We start from the raw sequence: 21167 nt of genomic DNA, 5'->3' as shown, positions 1-21167 counted from the left end.
GGCTAGTGTCTCCGTTAGCATTGTCCAAAAGACTGGCTTGTGTCTCCATTAGCATTGTCCAAAAGACTGGCTATAGTCTCTGTTAGCATTGTCCAAAAGACTGGCTATCAGTGTCTCTGTTAGCATTGCCCATAAGACTGGCTATCATCTCTGTTAGCATTGTCCAAAATACTGGCTATCAGTGGTTGTTTTGGGAAGACTTAACCCCCCCAGCCATAATTGTCTAGTGATGGTCCTGACGTTAAATAGACCTTAGTGAATGAGGTTATGTAGTCATATAGAAAGAGGTTACGCAGTCCTATAGAAAGAGGTTATGTACTGTAGTCCTTATGATGTTATGTAGTGCTCGTGGCTCTCAAACATCCATCACTGCAGATCCAGCCTCGGTCTTGTCAGGGTGGATATCTATTGGCTTTGGGTTCAGAGGATTGAGACATTCTCGTCAGGGAGACGAATAACCAGACTACTTCCTGATCAAATAACAAAGTTTACTTAAGGCCTACTTTACTTAGATGACATGCAGCCTCATGTTAACTGTCTTTGCAGGCTCACTTCATACTAATATATAACAGGGCATGACAGTCATGCTTTAAGTCACGTCATACGTAATATATAACAGAGCATGACAGTCATGCTGTAAGTCACTTCATACATAATATATAACAGGGCATGACAGTCATGACATAAGAGAATTAATTAATTAGGCTAAATGCTAGGTGAACATGAGCCTTAAACCATACTTGCCAACATTTATGTTTTTATTTTTTCTGTTGCAATGTGTTTTGCTTTTTGACCATTCTAAACAGATATGATCTGAAACAATAACTTACAAATCAAACAAGGATCGAAACACAGTTGAGCCGTGCAAAAACACCCTCACTAACCACTACACCATCATATTGCTTAAGACAAGTCTACGCACGGGCAGCCCTGCGCCGACTCCGGTGAAATGGATGAAATCAGAGAATGTCTAATAAGGCTCTGGTGAAATCATAATACCTCCATGGGTGAAATGCACCGAAGGTTCACTTAGCTTTGGTCACATGACATGGGGATTTTGAACGATGTTTCGAAGCAGTGGTCACATGACATGGCTGTTTTGAACCACGTTGCGAAGCTCTTTCGAAACACTTGTGCTTCGAAGCATCGACACTGAAAGTCACACCCCTACTACTTCCTAGTGACTGCGCCCGCGACTATTTGCTGAGCTGGAATGAGACCAGTGATCAATAGCTGGCTCGGTCCGATACACGTAGCGCTAACGCTCTTCAGATTGCCATACTCTGTCTGTTCGAAAGGGGCTTGGTAGGTGAAATGGGTCTCCATTAGCGTTACTTCCGAGGCAGAGGTTCGTAGTGGTCGGTTGTTTCGCTGTCACCAAGCAGCCGGTGTCGGCATTGGTTACAGTTACAGACTATTGCATTTACGTAGCCTATAGCTTACAATGTAAAAGTATTTCTATATATGTCAGCTTGGTGTTGTCTTCTTGTTCTTCTTTTAATGTTTCAATATATAAGATTTGTGTTATGACTGAAATATAGGAAGCCAATGTGTGACAGCCGATCCTTTCCTGGTTCGTCTGCGAGCCGTAGACTTTCTCTTACCCTAGCCTGGATTTCTGATTATGGGAAGTTAGCCTGTCAAACGTTTAACTCTCATTCTGCACTTGACATTTTTGTCCAGTCCTATTAAATCCATCAGCACCGGTGTGTCCTGCAGCGCCGCAAACCTCGGTGCCATGTCAACCCGCCTGCACATTAAAGCACGGAGCCCCGTCTACCCGGGATCAGACACGCCCCGATTCCCGGTCCCGGACGACAAGGTGTCCTGGGAGACGGAGTGGCCGGAGTACAGCCCCGTGAAGTATACTGCCCCGCCTGTGGCGGCTAACCCCGTTTGGGCAGACCCCGACATCGGGTGAGTGTGCGTTCACAAGCTAAGAAAATGGCTAAGATCTAGGCTACATTTGATGAACTAGGCTACATTTAGCTATGCAGTAGCCTAGGGTTCCATCCAGTGGCGTCGTTAGACCTGGGCATTCGGGGCTATAGCCCCAGATCCTCTGGGGATAGGCCCGGATCTATGGGCCGTCAACAACAAAAACTCTAATCGTGAATTAAATAAATAGCCCAGTAGAAGAGACGTTTGTGTTTTGTGTCCATTGTGTGCATTAATCTGATCTGGGCAGGTTTAGAATCATTTGTTGCAAAATGTTGCAATTTCAATTATCCTCTACGCTATTACGCATTGCAGTTTCGTGCTTCTACTAACTAGCCTTAGCGAAATAAGTGTACAGAAGGACAAACGGATATTAGAAGTTTCTTTAGAGAAAAAAAGGGCAGAGCAGGGACAAGAAGTGGAAACTCACAGTGTGTCATCTCCCGCAACCCAGGAGGACATTTCGATCAGCTCAGTTTCAATATATCGTGATTTACTATTGAATCACATGCGCAATAAATATGGTAAACCTGACCTCGTTTGAGGGGGCTTCCAAGCAATGCATTTTGGGCTTGATTTTGACAGAATGGAACTTTTTCTTTGGGCAAAAGTTCGTGATAGCTTACACAACCCAAATGCATTGCTTTCAAGGCACCCATAGCCCATTAATTGAAGGGGATGACGTCCAAATGTTTATCCCGAGACGAACGCTCTCACCTGTGCACTTGACAGAGGTGCATGACGATGTTTATTCTACAGGCTATTTTAATGTCATATTTTGGGTGTTGTATGTGGTGCACTTTGGCAGAAGAGACGTTCTCCTTACACGGTCTTTAAACATCAAAATATTCAGAATGCCGTGACGTGAGTCATTACAATTGGCCTTCCTTTTCATTCTCAAAGTAGGTTAAAATTGCATGTTCATCAGCCCGATTTTCAAAATCTCTAGGGGGAGAAACCCCCGAACCCCCAGACAGAAAAGGACTTTAACTTCTGTGCTCTAGCCCCGAATGTTTTAAATAGCTAGCGACGCCCCTGGTTCCATCCATCACGCTGTCACCATGCTTTATGGTTATGGTTCTCATCAGATACTTTTGTCCTCAGCGACTAACAGTGACATCGGTAAACATCAAATAATGTACAAATAACAGTTTAAAGTAAAGTCATGTAGCCGATAAAATAGCCTAACAATAAGACAGACTAAATAGGCCTACAATGTGTGTTAGTGTGAGATGCTTACGTATTAACACAGTGCAGTCTCTTCAGAGTTTCCTGGGTGTGTAGGCCTATTGACTGAGTTATTGATTGATTAACTGATGGGCATTGATTAATTAATGGATTGATTGATGGATTGATTGATTGATTGATTGATTGATTGATTGATTGATTGATTGATTGGTGTGTCCCTCCAGCTCTTTCTCTCCGCGGTTCAATGCTCTTGACGGGTCAACGGACCGGCGCAGCCACGAGGGAGAGTACCGCGTTCACGACCAGCGACCTCTGTGAGTTACCATGACTACCATGTTCACGACCAGCGACCTTTGCGAGTTACCATGACTACCCCCACCCCCAGTAAAATAAACAAACAAACATGGAGCCAAGTCTCGCGACCCCTCCAACCGGTGAAATATGGTTTCGAAATGTTGAGAGATGGACATTGGAACCAGAGGCAGAAAATGTCTCTCATAGGTAGCTATGGCAACACCAAAGGCATTAATGTCTCAGTTCTCTCATAGGTAGCTATGGCAACACCAAAGGCATTAATGTCTCAGTTCTCTCATAGGTAGCTATGGCAACACCAAAGGCATTAATGTCTTCTCTCATAGGTAGCTATGGCAACACCAAAGGCATTAATGTCTCAGTTCTCTCATAGGTAGCTATGGCAACACCAAAGGCATTACAGTGTTTCCCACAGAATTGAATTCTATATTTATATATATAATCATTTGTGGTGGTTGTTTTGCAGAATGAACTTGAATCCAACAGTTTTTAATACATTAGCACAGCGTGGTTATGATTCTAACCAAATTTAAGCACAATTTAGTACAACCTGGAAAATCATTGTGTGATGGTCAATGTTGATATTGTGGTGGGCCGCCACAAATAAGTCAATGTATGGGAAACACTGTATAAGAATAAGTGCATCATTGAGTGCTGTTGAGTGTCAGTTCAAGACAGGTGGTAAGTACTAGGATCAGCAAGACTAGTCGTAAGTAGTGCTATGAGAGGAGATGTTCTCTGAAGATGGAGAGGGAGGTGGGATGCTCCTGCATCTAATGTATAGCTCCTGCATCTAATGTATAGCTGGTGCTCCTGCATCTACGTAATGTATAGCTGGTACTCCTGCATCTAATGTATTGTGGCGGTAGTGGGGTAGCGTAACGGTTGGGCGCCAGGTGGATTTATCCACCACCACTCAGACAGAGTGAAGATAAACTAAAGTTAAGAAATAATAACTAAATGGCTTTATAAAGCACCACAAAACATTAAATGATTTTAACTCTAACTAAAAGACTTCAAGAAATGCAAACAGGTGTGTTCAAAAGTGGAATATATTGTTCAGGACACACATGAACACCACACAAGCAAACAAATCACAACAGCAGCAGCAGTCCATTCAGCCTATTTTTAGGTCAGGCCACTAGGAGGCGGTAGGCGGTAGCCTCGACAAAAAATGCAAAAAGGCAAGACGCAAAAAGGTCCAAAAACGAAAAGTATCTTCGGTCAAAAAAGACCTCTTCGGCCTAAGGCCACAATAAATTCAAACAGGTTAAACAGGCTATAACTAATTGGCTACTACAACATAGCCGACTGCTTCAAAGCTCCCAGTGTGGATAAACCAATAAACAAAATAACATTAAATAGCAAAATCACTTAACAAAAGAAGAGCGCTCCAAAACTAGAGCACAAACGTGATTGCTTTCAGTTTACAGTTTAGATTAGATTACAATAAAGGCAGGCCGGCGCCGGAGGAAAGGAAAATATAGAAATAAAAATATCCCCAAAAGACAAAATAATAGTCCCCAGGAAAACCCCTAAGGAAACCCTCCCCAGTAGCCTATGTAATCTATATTCAACTTAAAGTCGCGCCGCTCACGACTAAACAACAAGAGCGCTTTTAAAGAGCACAGGACAACACAGAGAAGTGGGCCAGCTGCTACAACCTCGCTACTGTCGCGTGTCTCCTGCAAACAATGATAAAACAGTTCGTTCGCAAAGTGATCACGGAGCTCGGTTTGGACTAGACCAAACACGCACAAAACTCTGAACTACTCGGTGGAGTTATCAACCTGCCGAACAATGGAAAGACAGTTCTTTGAGGCTAGGCAATACTCACGGAGCGTCCGAGACAAGGACCAACCAGGCCACTCTCACAAGGCAAAACACTCTACCTGTCGTCACGTTCAGCCTACGCAGGGCAACACCAGCGAACCAAACACACAGCAGACGAAACACCGGTAGAGGGAAACGAGAGAGCCGGAGACAGCGCTACCTGGGCTGTTATTTATAGACGCTGACCATCTTCCGTATGTAGCTGCCATGTTTTCATTATATTACTTTATTATAGGGGGTCAGGTTTGATCGCCACACTCTTCTCCCCTTAAAAAAGGACAAAAGTGGACCACCCATATTACAAGATATTCAATAGGTGTTTATACCTAAGAAAGAACAGAAACAAGAAAAGTTGATCTTAGGAGGACATCCTAAATGAAACCTAGGAACTCATCAACATCAGGTTCCGAAAAGATTTTCAAAAGTTGCTCCCGTTCTCTACGGTCAACTTCAGCAGCAGTGGGGAAGCATTGCTTAAGGCGGCTCACATGGACTGTACGCAAGTCCTCCCCAGAATCTTCTCTCACCACTTGATAGTTGACAGGTCCTAACTTTGACACAACTCTATAGGGTCCAACCCATTTAGGAGCCAACTTTGCCGAGAAACCACGAGACGCTTGAGACAAGGGATAAGCTCTCATCCACACTCGCTCTTTGTTGTCGTAGGTAATTTCCCGACGAGTTTTGTCGTAATTTCTTTTCTGTTTTTCTTTTGCTTTTGCCAAGTTCTTGGCTACTAGCAACCGGAGATGTTCAAGATCTCGCGGAGCTCTGTGATGTGACTGAGGCTGTAACACCCTATCAAACGGTCCCATTACTTTACCTCTGAGCAGTAACTCAGCAGGTGAATGGCCAGTGGATTCCTGCACAGCAGTGTTGATGGCAAAACGCAGTTCTGGGAGGTGTTTATCCCATAGTTTGTGCTGATCACCCACATACGAGCTCAACATCGTCTTAAGGGTACGATTCACCCTTTCAGTGAGGTTGGTCTGCGGGTGGTAAGCAGTTGTTAGTTTTTTCACCACACCCCAGCGATCACAAAGGTCTTTAAAGACATCAGACACAAACTGCGGCCCACGATCTGATAAAATGTACTGCGGGACACCCCAACGAGTGAAAATGTCCTTAAGCAGACATTTGCTAATTGCCTCTGCAGTAGCTTGACGTAGTGGGAAGAGTTCAACCCACCTTGTGTAGTAATCTACCACTACCAGTAACTGGGTGTTCCTCAGAGAACTTTGCGGCAAAGGACCCATGAGATCAAGACCAAGCATCTGCCATGGTTCTGAAACTTCAGTCTGCTGCAAGTAACCAGCAGGTTTGACACACTCTGGCTTATGGGTCTGGCAAACACGACAGGTCTGGACATAATCTCCAACATCCTTCCACATCTTTGGCCAGTAAGCCACATCCATTACTCTTTTCAGAGTTTTATAACGACCCAAATGACCACTCAGTGGGCTGTCATGGTAAGCTCTGAGTACAGAGTCACGCAATGGTCTGGGGACAAAGATCTGATAATGTGTACCCCGCTGAGGATGCACAGTTTTACGATAGACCTTATCTTCCACAATTGCATACTCTAAGGCACACGGACCAGTGGTGCTCTCTGCCTCAGTTACCATTCTGTATAGCCCCTGACTTTCAGGATCTTCCTGTTGTGCTTTCCACACGTCATCGTCAGTCAAAGGGAATGGAACAAGCTTGTCTAAATCTGCACTGCACACAGCCAAGGAACTCTCACCGCCAAGGCAGGTTGCACGGGAGAGCGCGTCAGGAGCAGCGTTCAATTTACCCTTCCTGTACTCTATGGTGAAACAAAACTCCTGCAGATGTAAGGCCCAACGCACCAGACGAGAGTTTGCTTTAGTGGTGTTGAACACCCAAAGAAGAGAGGAATGATCGGTCACCACTACAAACGGTTTTCCCTCTAAGTAGTGTCTCCATCTCTCTAGCGCCCACATCACAGCTAGACACTCACGCTCAGTGGTTGAATAGTTCTTCTCTGCACCAGAGAGTGACCGGCTCGCATATGCTAGCACTTCCTCATCAGCCAACGCTGACGATCTCTGAGCAAGTACAGCACCGAGACCTATGGCACTCGCATCTGTGTAAACAATGAAGGTGCAGTCAGTGTTAGGATGACCAAGGATCGGAGGAGCAGTCAAATGTTGTTTGAGGGTGTCAAACGACCTCTGACACTCAACTGTCCATCTAAAGGTCATCCCTTTTCTCTTTAGAGCATTCAAAGGCTCCGCAACGACAGAAAAATTCGGCACATACCTATGGTACCATCCAGCTAATCCAAGGAAGCGCTGAACTTCCTTCAGATTACTGGGAACTGGATAGGCTTTCACCGCTTCGGTTTTCTCAGAGTCTGCTCTCACTCCCTCCTTACTCACAACATGACCAAGGAACTTGATTTCTGGCATGCAGAAGTGACACTTCTTGAGTTTAAGGGTGAGGCCGGCGTCTCTGAGACAATTAAACACAGTCTGGATATCTTCAAAGTGTTGGTCAAGGTCAGCAGAATATATGATAATATCATCAAGATAAACCAAACAGCATTTTCCAAGACAACTTTGTAGAACGCTATTCATGAGCCGCTGGAAACTAGCAGGCGCGTTTTTTAGACCAAATGGCATTTTCTTGAAAGAATAGAGGCCAAAAGGAGTGATGAAAGCGGTAATGGGACGACTGGCAGGTTCAACCTCCACTTGCCAATAGCCGCTATTCAGATCTAAAGAGCTAAACACTGCAGACCCTGCCAGTGATTCCAGGATCTCATTCACAGTCGGCAATGGGAACGAGTCTCTCTCAGTGTGGGAATTCAAACGACGATAGTCAACACAAAATCTAGTGCTACCATCCTTTTTGGGTACCATAACAACAGGTGAAGCCCATGGGGAATGGGAAGGCTCAATGATTCCCTGAGATAGCATGTCTTCAATGTGAGCCTTTACTTCCTGACGTTTGTGAACAGGCAGGCGGTATGGCTTTTGAGTAACTACAACATCCCCCTTCAGCTTTATTTTGTGCTGCAGCAAAGAGGTGTGACCCAGTTTGGTGGTACATACCTCAGGATTTGCCAACAGAAGAGTCTGTAACTTCTCTGCATTTTGACCACTTAAACTACTCTGACTCACAGCAGCTTGTAACAGTGACTGCAGGTCCTCAGCAGGAATAGACCTACTAGGTTCTGCCAAACTGGAAAATGGAGGCATAGTGGTTATGACAGTGGCAGAAGTCGTGGTTAGAGAGGATGGCGGGTGCAAGCCCCAACTAATGTAGAATTCATCAGCAGGAGTAAAGCTACTAGGCTCAGAGGAACAAAGGGAAGATGGTGGCAGAGAGAGCATGAGTGAGGCAGCAGTAGTGGTTGGAGAAGACTGAATACCCCAACTATCTCTGGGTCTTGCCATAACTTGAAAAGGGAAGGCTCTACCTTGTTGGTCCCCCCAAAATAGAATACGCTTGATCCCTCACATTAAGCTGCATTCCACTAACAGAAATGAAATCCAACCCAAGCACTAGAGGATAGGCGAGGACATTAACAGCAAGCACCGCAGTTAGAACACTCCAGCTATGTCCATGCATACGGTACTCTAACACCTTGCAACCTACAGGATGGGTATTTGTACCGTTTGCAAGATACAGGGGTCCTTCATGCCATGGCTCAAGTTTCTCATTTGGAGCTTTAATTGTGTTCCACAAATCAAAACTCATTAAGCTATATGTAGCTCCAGTGTCTACCAGTGCCTTGCCCTGGCAGCGTCTGACTGTGACTGGCACTGCCAGCTGCCTCAATACTACCACTGGACCAGACTGGGGAGGCATGGAGTTTGTCTTAGGCCTAACAACAGGCTGAGACTTAAAGGAGGGCTGGTTACAACTCGTAACCGTGGAGACAGTACCCTTATTGGGGTTAGCCTGACGAGGACCAAAGCTTTTCACTGGCTGATTTCGAGGTTGAAACTGCGGACAGCTTCCAGGAGGGTGTGCGCTTTGGCAACGCCAGCACAAGAGAGGAGCAGGTGGTTTGAAATCAGCTTTTTGACTTCTCTTTGACAGTTCTGAGACGTGGACAGGGGCTTCAATTTTAGAAGTTTTAGTCATAAGGACCTTCTGCTCATACATTCTTTGATGTATTAGATCTTTCTCAAGCTGCTGCCCAAGTCTAACAACTTCATCCACAGTGTGCGTGCGTCCACGCAGTTGGCTAACTAACTGAGGATTCATTGTTTTAAAAAGCATTTTAACAATCTCATCTTCCGTCGCTTCAGGCTTCCACCTCTTGTACAGGGCCTGGAATGCGAAGGTGAAATCCCTCACACTCTCATGGGGTAACTGAACTCTATGTCGGATTCTCTCCTCTAACTCATCTGCATAGTCTTCAGACAAGAACGATTCTAAGAACTGCCTCTCAAACTCAACCCAAGTGTGCACCTTTTCTCTGGCTATCTCCCACCAGTTACGTGCTGTGCCATGCAAGACATTCCTCATAGTGGCTAAGATCTCAGAATTGGACATGGGGCGCAGAGCAAAGAAGTCCTTACACTTAGAAATATACAAAAGTGGGTCAGTGTCATCATCTGAACCACCGAAAGAGGGAAAAATCAATTTGATTGGCAAATGCCGATCACCAGTATGGAGAACTGAAGGTAAAGCATCAGGTTTGGACTCGGGTTCGACATTAGTAGAAGACCTCTGTTGATAACCGATACCAGTAAAAGAGCTCACGACTCTTGAAGGTGGATAAGTTGGTGTAACATTCAACTCATTAACTTTTTCAGCAAGACTTTCAACTGAATCTTTGATGCCACAAATCTGTAACTGCAGGTCCTGCAGCTCAGGCTTAACTAGTCTATTCAGTTGGTCAGAGACAGAAATAGAAAAAGAATCCAATAAACCAGTGTGTGATGCTTTTAGAAGGGTCTGGAACTCAGTTGATGTCTGCTTAGAGTTCCACTGAATGTGTTCTATGCATTTTGAGAGTAACTCTCTGATGCGCTCTGCAATAGTATTAAGCAGGTCATCATTCGCTTTTTCCACTAAACGAGAAACATCCCCTTTAGCTTCAACAGCTTCTTTGGAAACATGCTTCAAGCCCTCCTCAAGCCATTGTCTCTGACAGGCAATGGTGCTTTCAAACACTGTTTTCATAGAATCAATGGCCTGGGAGAAAACCTCAAGATCAACTATTGTGCCCTCATCATTATCTGGAGGAGGTGGTGGGAAAACAAAATTTTCTATATCTGAAGAGTCTAACTCTACCCGTACACCAGGTGTAGGAATAGAAGGGGGTAGTAGAAGGGACATATCCTCAGAATCTGATATGGTCTCGACAGGGCCAAGCTGTTCCATGATTAAATTATTTTACTCTAATGTACCACAGATCAAAAGTACAGTAAGCAAATTCAGAAACCGATTACACAATGCTACAGTCAGTCAATACAAATGCAACACATCACATAGATTCAAATTCAAACAGGCCTGCAAGCTCTTATCTGAATGATACACAATTCAACAATGAAATTCAAAACACTTCCAAGTTCAAAAATAAGTACAATAAGTACAGTTTGAGCAATAGTTCGGGCCCCACGTTGGGCGCCAATATCTGTGGCGGTAGTGGGGTAGCGTAACGGTTGGGCGCCAGGTGGATTTATCCACCACCACTCAGACAGAGTGAAGATAAACTAAAGTTAAGAAATAATAACTAAATGGCTTTATAAAGCACCACAAAACATTAAATGATTTTAACTCTAACTAAAAGACTTCAAGAAATGCAAACAGGTGTGTTCAAAAGTGGAATATATTGTTCAGGACACACATGAACACCACACAAGCAAACAAATCACAACAGCAGCAGCAGTCCATTCAGCCTATTTTTAGGTCAGGCCACTAGGAGGCGGTAGGCGGTAGCCTCGACAAAAAATGCAAAAAGGCAAGACGCAAAAAGGTCCAAAAACGAAAAGTATCTTCGGTCAAAAAAGACCTCTTCGGCCTAAGGCCACAATAAATTCAAACAGGTTAAACAGGCTATAACTAATTGGCTACTACAACATAGCCGACTGCTTCAAAGCTCCCAGTGTGGATAAACCAATAAACAAAATAACATTAAATAGCAAAATCACTTAACAAAAGAAGAGCGCTCCAAAACTAGAGCACAAACGTGATTGCTTTCAGTTTACAGTTTAGATTAGATTACAATAAAGGCAGGCCGGCGCCGGAGGAAAGGAAAATATAGAAATAAAAATATCCCCAAAAGACAAAATAATAGTCCCCAGGAAAACCCCTAAGGAAACCCTCCCCAGTAGCCTATGTAATCTATATTCAACTTAAAGTCGCGCCGCTCACGACTAAACAACAAGAGCGCTTTTAAAGAGCACAGGACAACACAGAGAAGTGGGCCAGCTGCTACAACCTCGCTACTGTCGCGTGTCTCCTGCAAACAATGATAAAACAGTTCGTTCGCAAAGTGATCACGGAGCTCGGTTTGGACTAGACCAAACACGCACAAAACTCTGAACTACTCGGTGGAGTTATCAACCTGCCGAACAATGGAAAGACAGTTCTTTGAGGCTAGGCAATACTCACGGAGCGTCCGAGACAAGGACCAACCAGGCCACTCTCACAAGGCAAAACACTCTACCTGTCGTCACGTTCAGCCTACGCAGGGCAACACCAGCAGACGAAACACCGGTAGAGGGAAACGAGAGAGCCGGAGACAGCGCTACCTGGGCTGTTATTTATAGACGCTGACCATCTTCCGTATGTAGCTGCCATGTTTTCATTATATTACTTTATTATAGGGGGTCAGGTTTGATCGCCACAGTATAGCTGGTGCTCCTGCATCTAATGTATAGCTGGTGCTCCTGCATCTACGTAATGTATAGCTGGTGCTCCTGCATCTAATGTATAGCTGGTGCTCCTGCATCTACGTAATGTATAGCTGGTGCTCCTGCATCTACGTAATGTATAGCTGGTGCTCCTGCATCTAATGTATAGCTGGTGCTCCTGCATCTAATGTATAGCTGGTGCTCCTGCATCTACGTAATGTATAGCTGGTGCTCCTGCATCTACGTAATGTATAGCTGGTGCTCCTGCATCTACGTAATGTATAGCTGGTGCTCCTGCATCTAATGTATAGCTGGTGCTCCTGCATCTACGTAATGTATAGCTGGTGCTCCTGCATCTAATGTATAGCTGGTGCTCCTGCATCTACGTAATGTATAGCTGGTGCCCCTGTGGCTAACATGACTGGGAAGCGTGCAGTATGTGCAGCAAGCTCATCATGGCAGGAGGTGCAGTATGTGCAGCAAGCTCATCATGGCAGGTAGAGATTTGAGTTTGTGTTAGCAGAGTATCCACTTTCTGAGGAACATTATGGAAACACTGTGAATTTCTAAGCCTACAGTATATCTAGGGCTAGTGAATATCTCCGATTTTAAAACATGTTGGTCTAAAAACCTTTAGGAAAATGTCTTTAATTCAGGTTGCAAATCATTTTGTGATCCCTCCAATATTTTTGGCAACCCCCAGTTAAAGCATAACTCTCTCCAAAATGCAACCTAGGGTCTTCTTGTCAATGTACCCGAGTCAAACTTCCGTTTAAAATGGAAGTGCTAGGGGCAGTACTATCACGTCTTAGTTATCTGCTGTGTCTGTGTGTGTGTGTGTGTGTGTGTGTGTGTGTGTGTGTGTGTGTGTGTGTGTGTGTGTGTGTGTGTGTGTGTGTGCGCGTGCGCGTGCTAGGGGCACTACTATCACGTCTTAGTGTCACTTTCAATGATAGTGAATGAACTACTCACAGAAATAGATGAAATACGTGATTCATAGCTCAAAACAAAACAGTCATTAAAGCAAAGATTTTTGATTACTACTACTACTGACCAAGATAGAGCAACGTGATTGGTTCGCTCCGCTTCAACACTGTCTCATTATAGGCTACAAAATGATTGGACCTCGGAACATTGGGAAGGACGTGCATTTGAATGGAACATGAGCGCTCCTGTGGAGTTCTAAAACGCTGGATCATAGGGCACTGAAAGGCCACTTTCAGAATAGATATGGAAAAAGCATTGTTTAGTTTTGGCTAGTAAAAATATGTGGCTAGTAGGCCAAAAAGTAAATTTTGTGTGTGTGTGTGTGTGTGTGTATGTATACAGTATATAATCCATGTTCTGTGTGTGTGTGTGTGTGTGTGTGTGTGTGTGTGTGTGTGATCCATGCTCTGTTTCAGGAACCCTCGGGGGCGGACCGGGGTTAGTGGGAGGGGCCTGCTGGGGAAGTGGGGGCCCAATCACGCGGCAGATCCCATCGTCACCAGGTCTCTCCTTTATCTCTCTCCTTTCTCTCTCCTTTCTCTCTCTCTCCTTTCTCTCTCTCTTCTTTCTCTCCTCTCTTCCCTCCTCTTTCATTCATGCAGTAATTCTTACATGTCTTCTTTCATTTAATCTCTTCTGTGTAGATAAATTGTACAGGTAAAGCAAAGTACAGGTACAGTGCAACCGGAAAGTTGTCTGTTTGTCTGTGTGTGTGTGTGTGTGTGTGTGTGTGTGTGAAAGTTGTCAGGCCCCTTTCAAGTTTTCCACAAACACAGATCTGGGGAAGGATACAAGAAACGTTCTTCTGCATTGAAAGTGCACAAGAGCACGGTAGCCTAGGTAACCGTTCTGCACAAGAGCACGGTAGCCTAGGTAAACGTTCTGCACAAGAGGTAAACGTTCTGCACAAGAGGTAAACGTTCTGCACATAAGCACGGTAGCCTAGGTAACCGTTCTGCGCAAGAGGTAAACGTTCTGCACAAGAGTACGGTAGCCTAGGTAACCGTTCTGCACAAGAGGTAAACGTTCTGCACAAGAGCACGCTAGCCTAGGTAACCGTTCTGCACAAGAGGTAAACGTTCTGCACATGAGCACGGTAGCCTAGGTAACTGTTCTGCACAAGAGCACGGTAGCCTAGGTAACCGTTCTGCACAAGAGCACGGTCATTTCTGTAAGGGCTCTCACATGTCCACAAATTACCTCTGGATGACACTTGGTCCTTGTTTACCTGTCTGACCAAGGCCATCTGTCCTAGGTTATTAAGTTTGGCTGAGCGGCTAGATCTAAGAAGACTGTTGGTTGTTCCAAGCTTTTCCATTTAAGAATGATGGAGGCTACTGTGCTCTTTGCCACTTACAATGCTGCAGACATGTTCTTGTATCCTTCCCCAGATCTGTGTCTTCACACAATCCTGTCTCACAGGTCTACGGTCAATTCTCTCGACCTTGTGGCTTGGTTTTCACTCTGACATACACCATCAACTGAGAGACCTTATATAAGGCCTTTTCACACAGAGATTACGCAAAATTTGCGGGAAGAGGAGACGTCTTTTTGCCGAAACGTGTGTCTGAAAACGAGGTGAAAATTTGCCGGCCTGCTGATCTGTTCACATGATGCGGCATTTTGAGGAGGCAGGATCAGCTAGCAAATTAAAATGTGACGTGCAACAGGGGGGGTGTAGAGTGGTAGTCGTAGGCCTTATTATGCGTGGGCCTTCAGATGCAGCAGGTGTGTGATTTCCAAAACCATGGTGGGAGAACCGACTGCACTTTGGTTAGCTTGCATTTGCTTTGCTGTTGCTTAGAATGTTAGATTCTTGCGATAGATGTCTTCAGACAATAAAAAGTAATTTGGAAGGGAAATTGAAGAGAAGAGTTGCCCCCTGCGTTGGCCGTGATTCCCCTTTGAAAATCAGAGGTTCACAGGCTACTGTGGCATTGGTCAGTGGTGCCGCCAGCCGTAATCCTGTACGCACTGTGCGTACAATTTATTCATGAAATCATTCAATATTACAACAATAAAAATAGCTTGTGTAGCCTACTGTCTTAATTGAAACATGCTTCGCGCACAAATGATAGCCTAGGGCAAAGAGAATGGACATCTCAACATAAGGATACATTAGAAGATGATGATTGGTGTAAACTTTGTCTGGCGCTTAAAAACGCAACGTTCCATTCAGTCATAAATCATTCAAGCGTAGGCCTAGCGCTCGTCATGAAAAGAAAACAGCAGCTTAATATTTTTCAGGTGTTTAACAGTAGGCCTAGGCGCACTGTTAGCGGTTATGCCGAAGGCAGTGAGATTATTAGGCATTGCATCCTGTCACTCTGTTTGGAACATCGCAGTTCGGGTTGATAAGATTCAATGTGAGTTGGATCGTCTCAAAGTTTGGGACAACCAAACAGCAGTGTAGGCAAAGCAAATCCTAATTGTTAGGTTACCATAGCTGTCTTTTCTCTAGCCTGGGCCTATCAGATATCGCGACATAAGCTCATTGGTTTCTTTTTTCTTTTCTTTCTTGTTCGCGTGTTGGGTAGTGAAGCGATAATGCATTTAAATCATGTAGCCTACATCATGTGAGCCAGAGCCGATATGGCCAGCCCTGATCTGCTGCTCTGTAAAGGTATTTCTGTCCCACCCAAATTTGCTGAACTACTTGCGAAGTAGCCTATTCATCACAGACATCACATGTATCACACGAAAGAGCTTTTTCTCAGCTTTTAAACGATGTTAGTGGTTAGTTGTTGTGGTAAACGGTTCGCGAGAAAAGTAACTTTAATTTAACCATATTTTTTTGCGCCCGTCTCCCTACCCATTCATCTTGGTGGAATACTTTGCGAACTTTCCCTCAACACATGACAAACCATATATCAGAATAAACAGCAGACCTTACCGAACATAAAGGTGTAAAGCATTCCCCTGCACAGTTAGCCATTCCAGAGTAATCCGGTTTTAAATTTGCAGCAATGTCTTCATGCATGTCTCCAACTTTGCGGTTCCTAATGTGTTTCAATTGTTCAATAAGTCTACATGATTTTATAACAGGCCAAATACAAAATAAATGTTACAAATATCGCCTAGATAAGCATTACAATCAGAGGATATACATATAGGGCAGACAGACGCTCATGAGTTCATGCTTTGTTTTATCGCTGGATTTTAAGCCTATTATGGCAACTGATTGCATTCCAAGCTACAGTCAACTCTAGCAGGCATTGAATGACTGGAGACTTTGTGAATTTATAGATTGACATAATGTGCTGTCTCTGCGATTGCTGCTTTTGATCAGTTAGATTTATTTGCAATCTCCTGTGGTGGGCTGGACATAGCATTGAAATGTCCACCCAGATTCCCCTTTCCGCCTTGACCCATTTACACTGGTGGCGGAACGATGTGAAAGGGACAGTCGTTCCGCGATTCTGGTACATAAAATTGTGGCGATTTTGGGCCTATATAGAGATGTGTGCCTCTCCTAATAATGAATTAATTTAGAGACAGGTGGACTCCAATCAAGTTGAACACTAGAAGCATCTCAAGACCATTGATTGAAGTCGGAAGCACCAAGCTCAATTACAAGCCTCATAATAGCTGAATACTTGGAAATGGGAAATTTCAGTCATTGATGAGAATCAAATGAATTGGATCCATTTTAAGATGAGTCTGACACATAATCAAACGAATTGGATCCATTTTAAGCATTTTAAGATGAGTCTGTGTGTGTGTGAGTCTGACACATAACAACATGTGGAAACTTGAAAGGGTCTGAAAACTTCCCAGTTGCACTGTATGTCAACTCCTAACTTTGCAAGCGTATTGCCCTGTGTGTGTGTGTGTGTGTGTGTTTGTGTGTGTGTGTATGTGTGCATGTGCGTGTGTGCGCATGAGCGTGTATGTTTGTGTGTGTGTGTGCGTGCGTCTGGGTGTGCACACATGTGCATGTGTGTCTGTTAATGTGTGTGTGTATGTATGCGTGTGTGTTTTATATATGTGTGTGTGTGTCTCTCAGGTGGAAGATGGACGAGGCAGGCCAGCGCTTGTCTAACTCAGCATCCAAACTCCCCATCCTGCAGTTTGTGTCCATCCAGAGAAAAGACTGTGGAGAGTGGGCTATACCCGGGGTCAGTGTGTGTGTGTGTGTGTGTGTGTGTGTGTGTGTTTGTGTGTGTGAGAGAGAGTGGGTCATACCTAGGGACTATAAACCATGATGGCTTATTGGGAGTTCCTGTGTGTATTCGTGTATTTGTGTATGCATGCATGCATGTGGGTATGTGTGTATCCTTAAGTTGTCCATGTGTGAGTGACATTGAGAGAGTCTCGTGTGTGTGTGTGTGTGTGTGTGTGTGTGAGTGCGTGCATGCGTGTGTAGGAGATGGTAGATTCTGGGGAGCTTGTGTCTCTGACGTTGCAGAGGGAGTTTTCTGAAGAGGCGCTCTCATGTGTGTGTGTGTGTGTGTGTGTGTGTGTGTGTGTGTGTGTGTGTGTGTGTGTGTAGGGGATGGTAGATCCTGGGGAGCTTGTGTCTCTGACGTTGCAGAGGGAGTTTTCTGAAGAGGCGCTCAACTCTCTAGAAATGCCCGACAAGGCGGAGCTTCATGAACGCATCACAAAACTCTTCAGCTCACCTGGCCTACAGGTAACACACACACTGCCTGAGTGTGTCTGTGTGTGTGTGTGCCTGTCTGAGTGTGTCTGTGTGTGTGTGTGTGTGTGCCTGTCTGAGTGTGTCTGTGTGTGTCTGAGTGTGCCTGTCTGAGTGTGTCTGAGTGTGTCTGTGTGTGTGTGCCTGTCTGAGTGTGTCTGTGTGTGTGTGTGCCTGTCTGAGTGTGTCTGTCTGTGTGTGTGTGTGCCTGTCTGAGTGTGTCTGAGTGTGTCTGTGTGTGTGTGTGTGTGTGCCTGTCTGTGTGTGTCTGTGTGTGTGTGTTCTTCTTTCAGTGAATCAGTGAATGTCTGTGTATACAGAGCACCTTCCTCTGATTGTCTGAACTCACCTGTGTGTGTGTGTGTGTGCGCGTGTATGTGTGTGTGTGTGTGTGTGTATATGTGTGTGTGTGTGTGTGTGTGTGTGTATGTGTGAGTGTGTATGTGTGAGTGTGTTATTTTTGTGTGTGTGTGTGTGTGTGTGTGTGTGTGTCAGGTTTATAAGGGTTATGTCGATGATCCGAGAAACACAGACAACGCATGGATGGAAACAGTTGCTGTGAACTTCCATGATGACTCAGGTGAGTGTTACATACTAGCCGTGTGTGTGTGTGTGTGTGTGTGTGTGTGTGTGTGTGTAAAAACTAGCTGTGTGTGTGTGTGTGTTTGAGTGTGTTTGAGAGTGTGTGTGTGTAAATACTAGCCGTGTGTGTGTGTATGTATGTGTGTGTGTGTGTGTGTGTGTGTGTTTGAGAGTGTGTATATATGTGTGTGTGTGTGTGAATACTAGCTGTGTGTGTGTGTGTGTGTGAATACTAGCCGTACGTACCTCAACGCCAACGTCCTTGACCCGCTATGTCCCCCAGGGGTCGATCTTGGGGCCACTATTATTCAACCTCTATATGCTCCCACTTGGACAAACCATCAAACACAATTAGAGTTCCTGTCATAGCCATGCAGATGACCCAACTTTACTAACCTCTGTTGCCTAAAGACGATGGTCCCCTTGAATAGCCATGACCCAACTTTACTAACCTCTGTGGCCTAAAGACTATGGTCCTGTTGAACCTCTTCATAGCCATGCCGATGACACCAACTTTACAGGATGTCAACTGATGTCTAAACATTTCTTTCAGTTGAACAAAGAAAAAACTGAAGTAATTAAAGAGGGAAGACTTAAGCTTGCCACTCTCCTTGATATTAAAGGGCTTAAAGCAAAGGATACTGTTAAAAATCTTGGTGTCATAAATAACAGTGATCTAAATTTAAACAGCCACATAAAAGCAATAACTTAATCAACTTTTTACCACCTCAAAAACATTTCGAGGGCTAATGTCAAAACCTGATCTAGAAAAACGTATTCATGCTTTCATCTCCAGTAGGGTCACACACCTTCCTAAAAAGACTATCAAACCGGTTCATGACAAAATGCAGTGGCCAGGGTTCTCATGAAAACTAAAATAATTGACCACATTACTCCAATACTTAAGTCCATGCATTGGCTTCCAGTAAGTCACAGAATTGACTTTAAAGCGCTTCTGCTTATTTAGAAATCACTAAATGGAACAGGACCAAATTACCTAACAGCTTCAGCAGTACACACCTTCCAGACCTCTCATGTCTCAGGAGAAATACTTGTTAGTAAAAACTTTTTAAACACTATTGCCCTTTTATGCTTTTATGTACTATTACCTTGTGTGTTTATTCTTTACTTTTTAAACTATAGCCCTACAAGCCCTACAATGCTTTTATTAGATAGTACTGTTTGCTTTTGCAAAGCAAGGACCTCTGTGTATGAAATGCCCGGTAACACTTTACTTGACAGTATCGACATAATAGTGACATGACACTTTCATGAACACATGAACCCTAACCCTAATCGTAACCTCTAACCCTTATTGTAACCCTAATCCTAACTTGTTATGACAAAAACCGAATGACACAGAATGACTTATGACAGAAGAGTTATGTCATAAACGTTTATGACTTGTTTATGACACGTTCATGACAGTGTCATGTCACTCTTATGTCGATACTGTCAAGTAAAGTGTAACCAAATGCGCTATATAAATAAACTTGACTAGTCTACAAATGACAAGCGAATTTCACAGGCTGCTGCCAATCAGATTGTTTGAAGTCACCGTTAACCGCTTTAACATTGCAGACTGTGGTGTAGGTTGATCAGTTAATTTGGAAGGGCTTTAATTTGTAAAGGGCTGCTGCTACTGCTGGTACAGTAGACATGTAGTCAGTGTGTTCTTTTCCTGATCATGTAGTCAGTATATTCTGATCATTACACATGTAGTCAGTGTGTTCTGATATATAACACATGTAGTCAGTGTGTTCTTTCCCTGATCACATGACAGGGCTGATGTACAGACTGGAAAATGACTTATGTGAGTTATGTCTGCTGGATAGCTGGCTAGTTAGCTAACTAGCATGCAAGTTATGTCTGTAAAATCACCACACAGAGTTAATGAAGAAAGCTTTCTGCTTCACTTGCATGTGCCGGCACTGAGGTGTGTGTGTGTGTGTGTGTGTGTGTGTGTGTGTGCGTGCGTGTTGGTTGCCAGGAGACAGTGTGAGCGCCCTTCCTCTGGAGGCAGGAGACGACGCGGGCCACGTCAGCTGGATTGACGTCGACTCAGCCCAGCCTCTCTACGCGAGCCACTCCCACTTCCTGGAAACGGTTGCTAAGGAACGCCACGCCCACTGGTGATCAGGGCAGTGGGACGTGTCGTCACGGGGACAACAGAAACAACATCTTCGTCATCACCATCCTCATCGTCGCTGTGACTGGCCAGTGTTCTACCTGCTCCGAGTTCCACCTGACCTGCACTGACCACCGCTGGCACATCACTGCCTGCTCCTACCCACAATGCACCTGTGTCAGAGGGGCGTTTCGTCCGCATTTCCCGGACATCCACGACACACGTTTCCCATGACTGACGGGTTGGGTGTGACGGTTAGATTGTGACAGATTTGACCTCTGACCCAAACTGGTGTCATTACCGTTATAGTTTAATATTTAGTGTTGAGGTGTAAGATGAAATTACTGATGTGTTAATAAAAGGCAGAGGGCCGTGTGTGGTATGTGTGTGTGTGTGTGTGTTTGTGTGTGCGTGCGTGCGTGCGTGTGTGGCATGTGTGGGTGGCGTTTGTGTGCATGTGTGTAAATGTGTGCGTGTGTAGGGCATGTGTGGGTGGCGTTTGTGTGCGTGTGCACGTGTGTGTGTGGGTGGCGTTTGTGTATGTACCGAGTCACTCTCATCAGTGATTGGGGCAGACCACCTTCATTAGTAGGCTTCTGGAAGTGCGCTTCAGGGCCAAATTTCTGAACTGATCAATGAAAGTTTTGTCCCAATTTATAGTAAATCCAGAGAATTGATCACATTTTCTCATCAAATCAAGTAGGAGACACAGGGACGTCCT

The 21167-nt window shown here is 44.6% G+C and overlaps 1 protein-coding gene across 3 annotated transcripts; it reads left to right on the top strand.

The window, feature by feature from the left end:
- The first annotated feature begins 1121 nt into the window (after nucleotides 1-1121).
- Nucleotides 1122-20828, top strand: nudt9 (nudix (nucleoside diphosphate linked moiety X)-type motif 9). Of its 3 annotated transcripts, none has more exons than XM_042081817.1 (8): nucleotides 1122-1305; nucleotides 1720-1917; nucleotides 3351-3440; nucleotides 13514-13600; nucleotides 17104-17215; nucleotides 17590-17730; nucleotides 18232-18316; nucleotides 20309-20828. In XM_042081817.1, exons 1-8 carry the CDS (start codon nucleotides 1214-1216, stop codon nucleotides 20452-20454), a joined length of 951 nt encoding a protein of 316 aa, XP_041937751.1. In that variant the 5' UTR covers nucleotides 1122-1213; the 3' UTR covers nucleotides 20455-20828. The 3 variants fall into 3 exon arrangements, with proteins under 3 accessions (XP_041937751.1, XP_041937750.1, XP_041937752.1); XM_042081816.1 differs by having other exon boundaries at nucleotides 1123-1305; nucleotides 1684-1917; XM_042081818.1 differs by having other exon boundaries at nucleotides 1200-1348; nucleotides 1684-1917.
- The last annotated feature ends 339 nt before the right edge of the window (nucleotides 20829-21167 follow it).

Source organism: Alosa sapidissima, chromosome 24 (assembly GCF_018492685.1).
Source record: "Alosa sapidissima isolate fAloSap1 chromosome 24, fAloSap1.pri, whole genome shotgun sequence".
Lineage (NCBI taxonomy): Eukaryota > Metazoa > Chordata > Actinopteri > Clupeiformes > Clupeidae > Alosa > Alosa sapidissima.
This window is presented reverse-complemented; position numbering and strand designations above follow the sequence as displayed.

Excerpts from the sequence above, each read along its gene's own strand:
- nudt9 (XM_042081816.1), top strand. The coding sequence starts at position 1,214 with ATGAGACCAGTGATCAATAGCTGGCTCGGTCCGATACACGTAGCGCTA. Across the intron at positions 1,918-3,350 it reads TGGGCAGACCCCGACATCGG|CTCTTTCTCTCCGCGGTTCA; the intron begins GTGAGTGTGCGT and ends GTGTCCCTCCAG. Across the intron at positions 17,731-18,231 it reads TCAGCTCACCTGGCCTACAG|GTTTATAAGGGTTATGTCGA; the intron begins GTAACACACACA and ends TGTGTGTGTCAG.